The following is an 18136-nucleotide window of genomic DNA, read 5'->3' as shown; positions in this document are numbered from 1 at the left end:
AATCGTTAATTTTGAAAATGTTGGACGCCATATTGGATCCGTCATTTTGAATTCATTAAATTTGACACTAAGATCGTATGCGGTGCCTTTACTTATGTTGAAATACATTTATTTCACATATTTTTTTATCATATGGAACGAGATATAACCTAAAAACTGTGTTTTTCATCACTTAGCGCCCTCTAGCGCTTACATCTTAACTGCGTCCATCATGGGACATAAATTTTTCAAACGTTCATATTTTGAGCTGAAAAAAAAAAAAAAAAAATTAAAAAAAAGTGTCATACGTTTCGAAAATCGATTTTAAAATTTAAAACCCAAAAATAAGAGACAAAACTACCTCAAAATTTTTTAAAATATTTTTATCGTGTTTTACGGAAAAAATGTTGTCGAACTGCTATTTTTTTTTTCTTTTTAATACGCATCGATTGGTCTACAAAATTAAGAATTTTGCCTTCAAAGAAAAAGTTCAAAAATTGTGACTGACACTGACGGCAAGGGTGTTGGCCAAAAAATCTAAAAAAATTTCAGTATTGTTTTCTAATGGAGTACTATTGATTCCCAAAGTTTGGAGGAGAAAAAATTTTTTTTTGTCTCCGTTCATGTGGAATGCCCCATATATATGGATGTGTCTTCGTAATTCGAAAGTTTTAACCTACAATAATTATGTGTTGAGGAATTCAGTGACATATTTTGTTCTCTTTAAAATAATTAAAGAAATAACTTTATTTGAATTCTCCATTTAATTTGTTTGTTACTTTTTCATTGTTTTTTGTGTAAACAATAGTCTTTTAGATTCCTAATTAGTGCTAAGAGTACATACAAATAAACTTAGATAATGCCCAAAAAATTCATAATTTCTATTCGTATTCACGATATTTGTTATCAGCCGCTAATTTGTGTATATATATATGTTTATCTGTATGTATTTATATGTGTATGTATAGCACTTTTCGAATTTTTGGTACAGAAATTATGTCATAAAATGTAAAAATATCATATTCTAAAAAATAAAAAAAAATTTTGTTGAATTTGTTAATTTAATTTGTTAATAACTTTGACATTGTTATTTTATGAACAATAGCCTTCTATATTCCTAATTAGCGCTTTAAATACATAAAAATATACTTAGAAAATGCCTGCAACTGCCTACTTTATACTTAGAAAATGCCCGCGAAACTCATTATTCCTATTCGTATTCTCAATATTTGTTATCAGCCGCTTATTTGTACGTATATATATATGTATATCTGTATGTATTTATGTATTTATATGTGTATGTATAGCACTTTTCGAATTTTTGGTACAGAAACTAGGGGAGAGGCGGGTATGACTGGCAGGGCGGATCGATTTGGCACCTCCAATTTATCTTCATTAGTAATAAATTTTCATTTGATTCAGCACAAAAATTAATCTTAGAAGCATCCTCGATATTCCTCCCCATATACGCAATAAAAAAAGTAAACCGTAAATTTCTAAGACACGTCTAAACTTTTCATCGAAAAACCGTCCGTCCTGTCATTTTTTATTTTGTTTGAAAAATAATAGCCAATATGTTGAGGGGTAAGAGATACTTACCATCTGTTAGATAAAGTCTTAAGCTTTAATTTCCAATTTTTAGCATAAGCATTGGATGCACGGAAAAACAATTATGTTAATTTTGAATAAATATGTCAGGGCGGGCAGGTTCGGCACCTCCAGGCGGGCATGACTGGCATAAGCAGCGATCGCAGAGCCACAGACTAAAAATATAACGAACTGACCTAACCTTGCATTTAACCAAAAAAAAGTGTTCAAAAACAAAGTGCAAAGGCACTTATTAAGTATTACTTAGGTATATTAATATGAATCAACAATAGATTATAAGTAAATGAGTAAATTGAGAGTTTATAAATGCCATTAAAAGATAAGATGGTAAGATCTAATTTGGTTCTTGGATAATTAAAAAAACTGTATATTACAACTAGTCAAGTTTTGCAATTAATAAATAAATGTCTAAAAACATGATCGATAAAATTTCACCGTAATTTTCTCTCTACTTTTACGTAAAACTTTATCGTAATAATCACGCAAGTGTATACCTATATACAGCGTTCTGCTCGTTGCCAGCTTTCCTATGCCCGTTTTCCCCGACCCTCATGCCAGCCATGCCCGATAGGTAGGCATAACCGGCAGTTTTTAATGGTTCTGTTGTTTTTTAAATAAATAAAAAAAAGAATCTTCTAGTATTGATTTAACGATTCCAATACTATCTTTACATGCTTCTTTTTCTTATCGTTTTTTCAGATAATGAAAAAACTTTGAAATGAAATTGCAATAATTATTTTAAGTTAGGGTGCCGGCCACATCTGCCTCTCCCCTATATCATAAAATGTAAAAATATCGTATTCTAAAGAATAAAAAAAATTTTGTTGAATTTGTTAATTCAATTTGTTAATATCTTTTTCATTGTTATTTTATAAACAATAGCCTTTTATATTCTTAATTAGCGCTAAAAATACATAAAAAATATACTTAGAAAATACTCGCGAAACTCATTATTCCTATTCGTATTCTCAATATTTGTTATCAGCCGCTAATTTGTATGTATATACATATATATATGTATATCTGTGTGTATTTATGTATTTATATGTGTATGTATAGCACTTTTTAAATTTTTGCTACAGAAACTATACCATAAAATATAAAAATATCATATTATAAAAAATAAGAAAAATTTTTTGAATTTGTTAATTTAATTTGCTTATAACTTTTTCATTGTTATTTAATAATCAAGTGCCTTCTAGGTTCTCAATTATCGGTAAAAATACATGAAAATAAACCTGGAAAATGGCCGAGAAATATAATATTTCTTTTTGTATTTATAATATTTGTTAATAACATCTAATTTGTTTATTAAGATAACTTTTGTAAATGTTCTCTATGATTATTTAGTGAAACAGAAACAATAAGCTTTAATTAAAAAAAAAAACGTTACGATTGGTCCATTCAGTCACGAGATATTTTATTTCGCCCTAACTTACTCACTTTGGAACATAGTGCGCCGTGTTCTAGAACTGCCATAGTTTATCTACTCATATTTAAAAATGAATCTGCCTAATTTTTTGCATACTAAGTGAAAGGGCTCATAGTACAGCCTATTAAGCAATTTTTAAAATTTGAAATGATAGGTTATTCTAAATGGCAAAAAAAATTCGTTGCTTAGAATACCTTTATGGTGGACATTAAAGTTAATGCTAGAGACCTGGTTCATTTGAATTTTTGAAAGATCATATGAATGAATTGTCTCTAGAAAAAAACATTATCAGCAACAGTATACAAGGAAAATCATGAGAAAAAAAATAAACTAAAGCACGATTAGCAAAAAATGAGGTTGTCACCTCCCTTATAATTTACGAAGATAAATTTGCGATAGGTAATCCATTGGGCTCTCACTCTGGCTAAAAAAAGCTTGGTGCCGTGTATGTATTGTTGTATGCTCTTCTACCTCAAATAACGTCCCAATTTTATTTTATTTTTTTAGCGCTTCTGTTTAAAGCAGATCATCACAAAAATTACAGGAATAAACAAATTTTCTAATGATTTAATTATAGAACTAAACTACTTGCGTACTGATGGTTCAAAAATAACAGTATGCGGTAAAAATTTTACAGTATGTTTTCAGTTGGTTCTTGTATTAGGTGACAATTCAGGACTAAATCAGGTGTGAGGTTTCAAAGAAGTTTTTAACTGTCGTAAATAATGCCGTACTTGTTCTGCTGACATTAATGAAATAAAAACTTTATTTAGTGAAAAAAAAGAGCTGTTACGAACTTGCGAATCATATAAAAAAGATTTAGAAATATACAATAATATTTCAATAGAATTAAAAGAGTATTGCATATTTAATGATGTCATTGGATTTTATGTATGTGAAAATATTACGCTAGATTTACTACACGACGTTATAGAGGGCATAGTCCCTTATATAATGTTAAATATCTGTGAAAGTTTAGTGTATAAAAACAAATTGTTTACCTTAGATTACTTGAATACTTAAATAAATACTTTTCAAAGAGGAATAAAAAAAATCTTAAATAAAATTCCAGTAATAAAAAGAGACCATATCCTGACTAAAAAAAATTTTTAATGTTTGGAGCCTAGATGCTCTATTTATCTAAATATTTTGGTATTTTTGTTGGCAGTAAGATTCCTAAGGACAATGATGTCTGGAAATTGTACATAATGTTGTGGAAAACAATAGATGTTTGAACTTCTTTTCGATTTGGTTATGGTCATGTGATACGTTTAAAATTTTTGGAAACAGATTTTCTCTCTGAATACCGATGAATATACGGAGATTTAGTACTAAAGCTGCATAGCTTAACACATGCAATGCGTATTATAGATTTCAACGGACCACCAACATATTTCTTATCAATGCGCTATGAATCGAAACATAGAGAACTAAAATTAACGGCGGTCACAACAAGTTGCCGTAAAAATCTTACTAAAACGATTGCCATAAAGAGTCAACTTAAGTTAGTCTATTTAAAAATAACTAGAAATTTATTATAAGACTATTGATATCAACGATTCTGAAGAAATTGATCCATATTTTTTTAGTAGATATTTTCGTGACTGCACTACTTATGAAATCATTTAAACAAAACAAAAATGAGCTTTAATACTAAATTTTACTGTGTAGATCAAGTATTACTTATTAACATGGGTAATGATGATAATTTATCATTCGGAAAAATTATAAAAATACTTGTTAAAAATAAGCTTATTTTTCTGTATATTTTACCTTTTCAAACTTTTGCTTTTGATGCACACGTGTATGCGTATTGTGTAAGACTGAAAAAATCATATTTACTTAAAAATACCGTTGATATACCGATTATTCATATTCATTCCTGTTTATTATATGAAAATGAAAATGATAAGCTTTATGGACCTAATTTATATTACTTGATAGATAAAATTTTCTAAAAAAAGTTGCACTGACCAGGTATTTAGAGGTTGTGGTCACTAAAGAGGTATGGTCTAATAAAATATTTTAGCTACTGCTAATACATCTCTTTTATTTTTGATCACCACATTAGCTAGACTTTTATATGGCAGTATAGATTACTAAGTCTTTTTTAGTACCCATTTTGGGAAACAGTGAGCATAGTTTTCGATCAACACATTGCCAACTGGCTTGCTGATGGGATCTAGTCTATTAATTGGGCTCAGCTTAATATTTGTACTAAGTAAACAGAAATTCATGGTACTGCACTATAAAATCCTGATAAAAGTAATGATAACGAGAGCTTGGAAAATCGCATCCACCGTAAGACTGGATGTTGCTGCTTATCATTGTTGATATATTTCTTGGCTGTAAACCAAGTTGAGTGGCCACTTAGTATGAGCATCTGTGTAGAAGTCGTCTGCATACAGATCTTTTTATTAGTCTCACTCTATACTATCTGGCACAAATACATACTTTCTAGTCTCATCATAATGTAGAAAAACATTATCTTCAGTTAAAGGCGACCTGGTGATGATATATTGAGCTAGTAAAGATAATAATGATATTGTTATGTCGCTGAGAGATACAATTAAGAGCGTTACTCAATCTATGTCTCTTAGAATTTCGAGAAAAGGAGATGTTAAACATGAGGTAAAATCATTATCTCCTTATTATTACATTGCTACCAGATAGAATGGCAAGGGATATGTTAAGGGATGTTTTGATAACAAAATTCTATCCACGTACATGTTGTGGGTTTCATGTGCTCAAACTTTATTAATTCATACATAAAATAGGTTTGATGCTCATGCAGAGTTGCAATCACAGCTACGTTGTTTTCTTTCATAGACAAAAGAACTATGAATCTTTTAGTTTTATCCCTTGAGCAGTATCTTATTTAGTGATCTTTACAGGTGTTGAAACCAGCCTGTAAGGGTGTGCAGATCAGAACAGCGAGAGATAGTTTGGGTATCGAGATTTGTCTTCAAATGTCTCGTTTAATATTCTAGAGTTTGATAACAGACAAGATTTCCAGTGACGTTGTAATTTAACGTTTAACGTAACGCTTTTCATGTTTGGCATCACATTAGTGATCGGAAGTTGTTCACCAAGTTACATCCTCAAAGACAGTTATAGCACAACGTGCTTGGAGTTAAGAAAAAGTACCACTATTTTTGAGCAAGCCATATACATGCCACACAGTGGTCAAAATAGTGAGTTTCATCCTTATTAGCATTTCTCATAATTTTTAAATTAATTATTTTATGAATATAGACCCATGATTTTTAATTGTAATTTTTTTGATACTATTTTCATAACAAAAATAATTATTAAAGGTGCTAAAAATTGAATTGTATTTCATAGACCCCAAAACGTTTGCTATTAGTCAAAACTTTCGTAACGTCACGAATACATAAACAGCTTTCTTAGTATAGTAGAATGAGTTGTCAGGCCCAGAAAATTCTGACTAGCTCAAAAAAATAGGGTAGTAGTTTCAACAACAAATCGGAACATAATTTAACGAGTAGAAATGTCAGTAAGAGCCCCAAACAAAATGGTAAAAATGTCCAAAATATGTTTTTCACGTCTAGAAAAAAACCAAAGAATCGTACATAAAAAAATGTGCAATCATAAACTGTTGGTAGACTGTTACCAATGATGGATGAACAGGCAGTGAACTGCTTGATTGCCTGTTTGTCCATCAGTGGTAAAACTACATACAGTTTGTAATTAAAAAATTTCTCTACTTTATTGACAAGATGCTTTGTGTATAAAAAAGGAGTGTTAGTCAATAGTGCGTAAGGTTTTTGGCGTAAAAAGGTGAGGGTCTTGAATAGATCTTCATGATGAGACAAAATATTGACAAGTATATAAATGAAAAATTTTTGCTCAAGAAAAACCAAATAATGTTTTATTGTTGATGTAAGCCCTAAACAATTATTAAGATACGTCTAGTTGGTAAAAATTAACGGCATTTTAGATAGTTTTAGAGTACATATAGACGAAGAAAAATACGTTTAAAAAATGTATCTATGTTGGCCAATAATCTGTTTATGGCAATTTTTCGAGAGGACCTTTTTTCGATTTTTGCTACGGTTCGCGAAAAATTTGCAACTGATTGAGCCGAAATTTTATGTGTATGATAAGGGCTATGGTATCTGTCTTGTTTTAAAAAATTTCTTTTAAATTACACATCTTTTTTACACACTTATTTATGTACGATTCTTTGGTTTTCTTCTAGACGTGAAAAACATGTTTTGGCCATTTCTGCCATTTTTGGGGGGCTATTTCTGACATTTTTACTTGTTGAATTCTAATTTCATTTGTTATAATACATTGGAACGACTACCCTACTTTTTTTCGAGATAGTCAGAATTTTGGTGAAATCGTTATAGTTTTCAGCTAATTCTACCATACTATCTCTTAAGCTCGAGAGGACACGAAAAAGTATGGTTTCTTATTAATTTCGTTCTCTTTTCAGAATTTTTTATCAATTTAAAAGTGATCGCGAGTCTAAAACATATATCAGGTGTAAACACTTTTTTTTGACAAGTTGGCACTAAGTGCCAGAATGAAAATCGGACCGTTACTTAACATTATTTCTATATTAGAATTCAATACGTCCAATAGGTATACAAGCGAACGTCGATACACTTTAATCATTGTATCAATAGGCGCATATGTATAGATGGCGGTACTCTTCATACAAGCACTCTCTATTACCATCCATACATGCCCTTTCTCAATATATAAGAAATAGAAAATACTTGATAATACAAATCCACATAATTTCTTTTTCAAGAAATTTTCCTTTGGAGAAATAATTAAGAACGAGAAAAAATCCTCCCCGGGTGCGGATCGAACACACAAATTCGTGTTTACTAGACAGTTGCTCTACCACTTGAGCTACCGAGGAGCCGTGCATTCACTCGCACCGTAAGTTTAGATAAGTTCTCGTTCTCAATTCTTAAGCTGTCTTTCACCTAAGCTTAATATTGTAGGCATGTGACTCTAATGCTTGTCGGTAAATTAGAATTCAATACGTCCAATAGGTATACAAGCGAACGTTGATACACTTTAATCATTGTATCAATAGGCGCATATTTAAAGATAACGGTACTCTTTATACAAGCACTCTCTATTACCATCTATACATGCCCTTTCTCAATATATAAGGTATAGAAAATACTTGATAATACAAATCCACATAATTTCTTTTTCAAGAAATTTTCCTTTGGAGAAATAATTATTATTTCTATATCTATATACATTACACTATTGCTAGTGAATAAGGAGCCAACTGTGCTCGCATTTTTTTTAAAGACGAGTAAAGGAATCTTACAGTAGTTGATGAGGTAATGATTTTTGATTCAATTACAAATGATAACTATTTAATGTACCATAAGCACGAGGACTCAAGAGTGCTGTGTAAGTAAATGTACTAAGTTGTTTTGTCTCCATTTTCATTTTCATTGTCTTGGAACATTAGTAATTCTTTTAATTATAGATCTGCAAGAGAAAGTTATGGAGACAACATGCAGTAAGTAACAGATGTCTTAAGAAAGAATCTTACTTACGTACCCTAAAATCTGAAATTTGTCGAGAATACAAAGTTCGTGATAAGAACTATTCTGTATATAAATTTAGATGTATATCTTCCAATATTATGTTGTTAAATGTGTGGGAAGTTATACATCATCTCCACTACCCCTTGACAGCCCCCCAAATGGCCTCCATCGTTCCTCCACAGTCCCCACCACCTCTCCACAAATTAAGGAAAAATTCGTCTCATTTCTACGTTATTTTAACCTAATGAAAACCGAATCAAGCACCCTCACTCCCCCCCGTCCCTTGAAGGCCCCCATTTCCCCTCCACACGATTTTCCTATCCCCTAATGCCCCCCACTGTCTCCAACACGATTTTTTTATACACCAATGCACTTTTATTGTCTGTAAAGAAACTTTTTTATAAGTTGACTATATAATACGACCTTAAGTTCTCATTCCTTATTCAAGAAACTTTTGTATATACTTTTTGAAAAAGAAAATAGCTTTTTCAAATGTTTTTCATTGTGTTAGGAAAATTTTACTTAGAATTCATAATTTGTTTATCTCTTTTGCAAGTTATATAATAATTGGTCTTTAATGTATATTAATATCGTATTAATGTTCAAAATTTTTATTAGTAAGGGTGAGTTTAGATGGAGTCTGGGAGTCTGCCAGACTGGTATTAAAGCCCATAAGAGTGAGAGAGAGGTTCATCACGTGACCACATCTAACCTCTCTCTCACTCTTATGGGCTTCAATGCCAGTCTGGCAGACTCCCAGACTCCATCTAAACGCAGCCTAAGTATACAGTTTTTGGTGTGTTAATTTATTTTTTTTTACAAACATCAAAGAACTATGCGCCTCAATTTCTTATATTTATAAAATAGTAGAAATTGTTTAAATTTTGCCCTATAAATTTGACTTACTTTTGCAAACCATATTATAAAGCCCTGTGAAATCTTGAAAAAATATTTTTTGAATGCCCTTCATTTAGTTATAAAAATAATATGAAAGAGCAATACGGTTTTTAAATGTTATTTTCTTAACATCCACTGTACTGATCTGTATCTCATCTTCAAAGTCATAAGAAAATCATTTAAATATCTATACAACAGTAAATTCAATTCATTTAATAAAAACATAAGTACAAAAGTACTGTTTCTTAAAAAACCTCTTTCCAAACAATACTTTCTTTAACTGAATTGGTCTCTCTTTCTGTTTGAATAAATATCCCATCTTTATTTTTTCATCTTAGTAATACTATATAAAGCTGACCAAGAAGACAAAGGTTTCGTTGAGTGTAAACTAACATTAGTAAAACGTTGACCTTGACATCGATTGATTGGAATACCAAAAACTAAGACTAAAGAGGAAGTTGTGTTTTGTATAAAATAAATGGCACTGAAAAAGTAATAATGTAAAGTAGTGTTTTCAATTAAAAAAAAAATTTTTCGTACCTTAAATGCTATGTGAAGGATTATTATCCATTAATATAAAGTTAGAGCGCGAAGCGTGCAGGAGGCGTAGCCTACTTGTTTATGTATACATGGAAATAAGATGAAGCAGCTATACGATATTTATTTTCGCACTTAGTGTGAGCTTGTTAAAAAAAGTGATCCACACGTGACACATCTTTTAGAGTTTTCATGACGTTTATGTATTCGTGATGTCATGAAGATCTTGACCAATAGTAAGCGTTTTTGGGTCGAAAGGATACAGTTTAAATTTTTGCATCTTCAATAAATATTTTTGTAGTGGAAATGACATCAAAAAATTTTAGAGAAAAAAATTATAATAAAAACCGGGGGTCTTGATCAGAAATAAGTATTTTGAAATTTATGATAAATACTAATTAGCATGGTACAGTGGTGTTGGAACTCCAAGACTGAGGTAGCAACAGTGCAAAACGCTTGAAAGCCAGGCCTTTATTTTACTGGATTAGTGGGACAGCCTTAAACTTAAGTAGTGGTCCCATAATTAGGGATAATATAAGTCTTGAGTGACCAAGGACAAAGCTAAAGAGAATAATGTCACTCTAGAAGAATATACCAGGGGTACCAATTTCTAATTAAAAGTCTTCATTCTTCTATCCACGTTACACAGCTTAATTCATGGTATTGGAGGTAAAGTAGATGCACCAGTCGTTTGATGCATCAACTTAGTGCTCTATTTATCACAACTAGTCAAAAAATTATGACAAATCATGAAAAAGTTCTTAGAGACTAAGCCCGATTTTTCTTGTACGCAGGAGCTTGAGGAATCTACCGTGCTCCTAAATTAGCAGTTTTTAACAGTTGTAATATTACTTCTTAATTGACCAAGTTATTTCATAACTTGGATTCTATTCTTGGCGTTAGCAAATACAAACGTTTTTAAGCAGCATAACTTATCTAAATTCAAAAAGGCTATTTAGAATACTCCAGAGTTTTGTTACGTTGTTTTTTTCTTAGATACAGGAGGTGGAAAAGGGGTAGCCAAAGTCGGGCGTGCTAATTGTATAGGCGAATTTGTGATGATCAAAAGCTTTCTTACTACAGCGTACTCATTTTAAATAAAGTAGGCTTATCCCATGCCGCACTTTTGTTAGTTAGTTTCCTATGATTGACTACAAAGTGGGCCCAGTAGTTATTGATAAACTCCAAGTAATAAGTAATGAGACATGAAAATCAGCTCTGTGCTCACAGCATCGTAACTTGTTCTCTGTAATCAGTGTGATGCATGATATATTAAAAAGCTGAGCAGACAATATCATTTTTGATCATTCTATTTATTCATGACGTAGCCTTTAAAAGAGATCTGTAATAAGAAACAAACTAGTAAAGTATTGTGGCTTTCTCTCAGTTCATGCTATAGTCCTTGCATATTGCGATTATTATAAAAACTGACAGTAAAAATCTTTCTTGCTTAAACGTCATCGTTTTGTACATTGTTATCGTGCTTTTTTTCTATTGAGTGGTCATTTAACTATAAGTAAATATTAAAGTAACAATAGAAACACTAAAAAAATTATTTTTGGTACTGACACACTCAAATCATTTGCTGTCAAATACTGTTTGCTGATCAGGATTATTTTTTTTTGATAATTGTTCAGTTAGCTCAAAGAGAAAAAAAGGTTAACTGGAGTTAAACTTAAAACTGAGTGGAACCACTTTTAGCACATGCATACTATGTGCCAAAAAAATGATGCATCTCATTCAACAATTTTTTGTCATAATTAAATTTTAATTTAAAAAAAAATTAATTACTGTACATTTAATAAATTTGTTAAAAATGCGTGCTGAGTACAATAAAGCATCTAGTTGGTGTTTAGCATGTCAGCTAGTATTACTTTAATGTAATGTGGATATGAGAAAGAAATGTAAGAAAAATCACGTTAAACAGGCTCAGCACCATTACTGCTCTGCTTGTGAGTGAGAACTAGAGGGCTAAGCTTATCTGATTCAAAAGATTCTCTGGGAACCTGGAGCTGCTAGAAACAATTGCATAAGATCAGCGTGCTGAGAAGAACTGATACCCATACACATATTACAGCAATACTTGCACAGGCCTCAAATGTTTCGGAAAATAGTGAATACATCTCGTATTAAGTGTTATACTAATACAAAATTTTTTAACTAAGTAAACTAAAATGATACACATCTAGCAATAACTATTTCTTGAAGAAAGAGAAAAAAGACTCATAGCTATGATTGTAATCCGAAGCATTACCCAAGATTTTACGTACGAATGCAATCAAGACAGAAAAGCAGGAAAAATAAGTATCTAATTTGTAAAATTTATGATTGTAGAACACTCATGCTTTCAACGAACATCATTCTTTGTTGTCTTATCTTAGAAAATTATTACTAAGCTTTTTTCTTATAAGAAGAATCAGAGATATCGTATGACAATTTTCAGCTAGACTGCTACTGCCCTTTTTTATCAGATCTCTATCTCCACCACTCCACTCCCTCGTTAGCTTCAGATTGGTTGCCTGCAATTTTTAAAAATAATGATAATAGGCTAGAGATTCAAGACAATTTTATTTTCTTTTTGAAAGATTATCTGAAGTGTAAAAAAATAAGTTTCTTTGTCGCTCTACCCATAGCTATTACTCTACTTACTCATGATACACGTACTTGGTAGTTTGCTAAAAATAGAGAAATTTTTAGTAAACTAGATGTTCTAATGTATATTTTTGTCAGTCATTCGTTACTTTTTTTTTATCAAATTAAAGACATTTTGGTACTAGGATGGTAGACAATAAATGTTCCTTTATTGTAAGATAAAACGCCACTCGATGGGGTAATCGTGTTGGCAGAAACATAAATTAAGTTACTTAAGGATATTACAGATTACATCTACGATTATAGGATAGCTCAATTATGAGTTGGTAAAAAAAAAGTTAACAATGTGCATTGAGAGACTGACGTACTCAACAGATGATCACAATGTTTCGCCCTTAAGTTTGCGCTCAGCCTAGTGAACTTTTATTTGGATCACAAAACCAATATTAAATTTCCTAAGACAAAGAGATGTAAGAATCTTTAGCTACAAATTAGCTGTTGAATTTTTTACTACTGATATAATTTTTTCAAATTCTACGAAAATTCTTATAGTTTTGTTCTATTACCACGTACTTTGGGCTTTGTTTTTAAAGTATATATCGCTCGTTCCAGAACATTAATTCTGGCGGATTAGGGCTGATATGTAGATTTTTTTGGCTAATAGGCAACCAATAAATGTAATAATTTAAAAGAATAAGACTTTAAGAGTTGGAAACTGAGATCAATAATAAGAAACACGTTCTTTCTACTGTGTCCAAGGTTCATAAAATATTATGTTGCTGAAGTACATATTAAACGTTTTTATTTTAACAATGTTAGTGATACAGACAAGGTTATTTCGTAACGTATTTTTAAGGATAACTAATTATTTCTTAAGTTAAAACACTTTATCAAGCATTGAGACATTATTTTAGTTCTTCCTATAAAAGAGATGTTCTTCTTTAAATAGACAGTGCAATGGCTTTATATTATAACAATAAAATAAAAGGCATTTGTCATAAAAATCTTTAAAATATAATAAAAAGTAGTATTTTAGCTAAAGTAATATCTGGTTTACTGAGAGGAGCTTGTATTTATCACTGAGTTCCCAGATTTAAAGAAATAGTTTACAGACAAGAATCCTACAATTCATAATTCAGATATTGAGTAAGAACTTGTTAATTTCACTTTCGGAATCATCTGTCAAGGTTTAGCTGTACTTTTCGTTGATCTGTTTGCTTTAAGAGTTAGTGATAGTATATCAAGTATTGATAGTAAATGAAGAATGCTGCATATCCTTTCGATATTTGCACTAGATATTCATCGTCTTCTTCTTGCTCAGAAGATAATTTTACTTGTATTAATTGATTTTATGGTATCATAACTTGAAAAATGTAGATAAACCATCAAATAAAAAAACGAAAAAAGTAGGGGCAAATAACATTTTTTACTTGTGAATAGTTTTTTCATTAGTGCCTTTAACTTGCAATGAATTTAATTTTCAGCTGTGACTACATAAAAATGGTTTTAATTAAAATCTTAGAACTTTAAAATGATGAACATTAATAGCTTCCTACTGACAAATATGTTACATGCCTACGCGTAATAACAAATTAAGATTTTCTTTATTCTTACAATATGAATATGATACTGCATATACAGTGTGCATTCAGTTTAAAAAATATGTTAATTTTTCAGTACGTAAGGGCTAAACGTATGTAATGAGGCTCACTTTTATGATTTCTTACTATCGATTTGCTGTGATAAGAATTTAAAATAATCCTCACGTTTTATCTACTAAAACTTTAAGTATGAACTGTAAAAGTATAATGTTATAAACAATAACTTTGAATATGACTTTGAAGTGGTAATTCAGCTCAGAGTAAGGTAAGGATAAACTGTTGAAAAGCAATTAGAAGTAGTTCAAATTTAATTCAATCAAAATACTCTTTTAGTTAAAAATTGCAATTATGTCCAGAGTTCTAAATGAGTTAAGCGTCATTTCAAATTTTAAGCCCTTAAGGACCTAACAGTTAATTTTTTATGGCTTTTTTTTAATACATATTTTTTTGATTCATAAAATTTTGGATATAATAAATAGGTATTTTCTTACCATGGGTCCAAAGTGCAACTGCTGCTTTGCAACCTCGGGTCACACTTTGAGCCCTTGTAGTCACTTTGGGCCCACGGGCAGAAAGTAATTTACTGGGCACAAATTGTGCCCATGGGCACAAGATTATACTTTGCACCTTTGGTAAGAAAAACATACGCGACTCGGGCACCAACCTACAACAACCGCGTCCTTCGGGTGCTTATGTTTGTACTTTGTGCCCTAGTGACGTAATGTACCATAAGTTTTAATGTCTTACAAGCACTAATGGTAATCTTTATACAAGTAGCTTATTGATATTGTAAAAGAAACTAGAACTAAAAAACTAAGTGTGCATTATCACTGAAATTTTTATTTTTGAGGGTGAAACTATCTTCTGTCTAGTTTTTTTGTGTCAACATAAAAGAAGTTCTGAAACAAAAATTATTTAAGCTTACTACCAAGATAAAATATTTTAGTCTATAAAGAAGTGCTTACAAAAAAGTAACATATAACACCTAACACCTAAAATATTTGATGCTCAAGTATCAAGATTCAATGAACATTAAGCACATTTTTTCCTGCCGTATACCCATAAAAGTCAGAAAAAGTAAAATTATCCCTAATGTTTGAATTAAAAAAAAAATAAGTATCAGATAATTGTTACTCCAAGGTATCAAAAAAGTAATGTAAATAGCACAAGGGAAAACATGGTTTTTTCAGCTTTGAAGTTATATACACTTTTTTCATGCTAACTTTTTGCACACTGACTGAATGTAAAGAATACTCAGTTCTAAAAATATATTGTTTAAAGAAACTTGGTACTCACCACTGCTTGTTGTCATCATGACGTTTGCTATCACTACCTTTCAATTGACGAGCTGTATTCTGTTGATGTTTTGAAATTCTTAGAGCAGTGATTACAAATAAACAAATGTTGCACAACACCGTTATTCCCATTGGTCCATAGAAATAAATGGCTCTTGCAATGTTAGCTAAAACATTGAACATTTATTTGAAATGAAAATTTAAAAAAACCTTTGAGATTTTTTTATTGTTATCAAAAAACTTAAGTCACTTCTAATGTTCTTGGAGTGCACATTAAGGACCTCGTAAGAATTTAAAGATTTTTAAAAATATTTCTAAAAATAAACTAAAACTTCTTAATTTTTTATTCTTATCCCAAAATTTTTATTGAATTACTACCAAAAATAGTTAATAAATTATGCAGACAATGGTTATTTTAGATAATTCTTTTCGTGGAAGATATTTAACCTGTAAGTCTACTTAGTTCTTAGAAAAACACTTGTCATTGGTCTAAGGAACTTATAATAGCATAAACTAGTCATGTTTTAAATTCTTAGAAACATGTGTCACATTATTTTCATAAAAGTCTTTTTTAGTGATAACAATGATTAAGAAATACTAAGCTTAAATAGAATAAAGAATTCTCGCCAAACATAAAGAAAGAAAAGTATTTATTTAAAACAATTCATAAATATCTCAATTGAAAATAATAAGTCTACATGCACATTCAAAAACCTCTAGAAAAATATCACACATAAACAATAGAAAATCTTTAAAAAATAATAAATATTAATTCTTTTTCTCTTGTTCCAATTTATATGAGATATAACGAACTCATAAAAACTCACTATTGAACCAGCAGCTGGCTACTCCAAACTCTGGACGTATAATATCTTCTGGGATGCCTGGTACAAGGTCCATAATCATACAGATCCCAGTTAGCATGCTGGCACAGCCCCACGCGTAGATCGAATACATAATGAATTTTTTGTGCTCCCGCTGCTTAACACTGCCGTGGAGTGAGCGAAGGCCTCTAAAATCAGCAAGGATTAAGAGATTCTTTAATTAGCTTTATTTTAACAAGGTTGTATGTTAATACAGTAAATAATCCCCCACATGTGTTGATAAATAGATCAATGAATATAAGGGTAAGTAAGACAGACCTCAGGGCATTTAGGGTTTTAGATTTAAAATGAGAACGAAACATAAAGACGGAACTGAAGTCTAAAAATGTAGGCCATACACTAAAAAAATTAGGACGTACTTACCACAAACTATAAAGAAAATGGTCATGGCTACAAAAGGTTTGAGTCGTCAATAAGGGTATAAAAATTGAAAACATAGACAGTCTAAGAAAAATTTGCTTAAAAAGAAAAGTATATTCAAACTTTGGAAAAGAAATAAACAAAAATATCAATATTAAAAGAAACAGTGTTAAAAACTAAAAAAAAAAAAGAAAAAAAAAAAAACTAATTATCTTAAAAGGTTTAGATTCAGAAGCCGTGAAAATTTGAGCAAAGAGTTAAATCTATTGCACCACAATGCTTTATAATCATAGGATAATTAGAATGAGATGGATAGAAACGGTTGATATCTCACATGATTTATAATCAGTTAGATAAATTGAATATACAAGAATCATTCAACTGAAACAACATTTTTAAACTGACATGGAAAATGCAAAATCAAATAACGTATTTCATTTTCATATCATAGTTTCTCATTTATACAGTTATCTCGGGGTTAAATCAATTGAAGTTCCTCTCCTATTAATAAATGAAGTTGTAGTTCAACATATATTTTTAATTTTTCTTATATTTCTGATGTTTCAAATAATTACTGCTGGCAGTGTAACTCCCAGCTGGCATCCACATTTCTTAAAGAGTTCTTTATGAATTCAGTGACAAACTTGTTTTGGTATTGTATTTATTTGGCAACAAATAAATTTAACTTATTTTTACATTCTTATACCGTTTTTTATATTTTTATAACAAATAAATATACTGTTGTTGAGGGCTATACTGTTCAATTTACTATTTTCTTGTAACACTAGTGTATTTATTTATAATTTTTATCGCAGTTCGTATAATGTTTCTTTACTCCACCTTTTACAAGGAGTTTAAATGTTAATAATTAATAAATTTGTACTGTAAAATATTTATAAATTCACAGTTTTTTTGACACTTGACATACAGCCACTGAAAAGCGTTTTACTGGTTTTTCTTTATTTAAAAAATATCATTGTACCAACAAATAAAGATTAGCAAATTTCGTAGCTTACGTTGATTTAGAACGATTTTTTGTCAATTATTACAATGTGCATTATCAAAATATCTTTAAAATCTTGTATTACCTCGATAAGCCGACAAGATTTTCTTTTTTGTTAACAAAACGATACGATTTTTTTTGAAAGTCCTTACGTCTCAGAAACTTGCCACATGATTTTAATAACTTATTGATCAACATGCTGTTTTAAAATTATTTTTGCACTCTTAAATTAAAACGTAGTTAAACATTGTATTGTGAATTTAAAGACAATTTCAAGATTTTTTTTTCCGTTTATTAAATTTTGTGACTATTAGGAATCTTAAAATTTAATTATTTGCAGTAAATGGCTGCTAATAATTGAACTGTCTTGAGATCAACATCGAATAGATAGAACCTATG

At 30.3% G+C, this 18136-nt stretch overlaps 1 protein-coding gene across 1 annotated transcript in view; it reads right to left on the bottom strand.

Annotated features, from left to right (window-relative positions):
- The window catches only part of LOC106640606 (G protein-coupled receptor Mth2), a 437690-nt gene that overhangs the window by 225787 nt on the left and 193767 nt on the right, over positions 1-18136 (bottom strand). Inside the window, exons 3-4 of the mRNA XM_089595582.1 lie at positions 16318-16502; positions 15492-15657 (exon numbers count right to left, since the gene is read on the bottom strand). Of these exons, the coding sequence (XP_089451708.1) occupies positions 15492-15657; positions 16318-16502 (351 nt within the window). The remainder of the gene's footprint in view (positions 1-15491; positions 15658-16317; positions 16503-18136) is intronic.

The sequence above is a fragment of the Copidosoma floridanum genome, unplaced genomic scaffold (genome assembly GCF_036245765.1).
Source record: "Copidosoma floridanum isolate Cflo_tuat_1 unplaced genomic scaffold, Cflo_Japanese_pri ptg000026l, whole genome shotgun sequence".
NCBI lineage: Eukaryota > Metazoa > Arthropoda > Insecta > Hymenoptera > Encyrtidae > Copidosoma > Copidosoma floridanum.
This window is presented reverse-complemented; position numbering and strand designations above follow the sequence as displayed.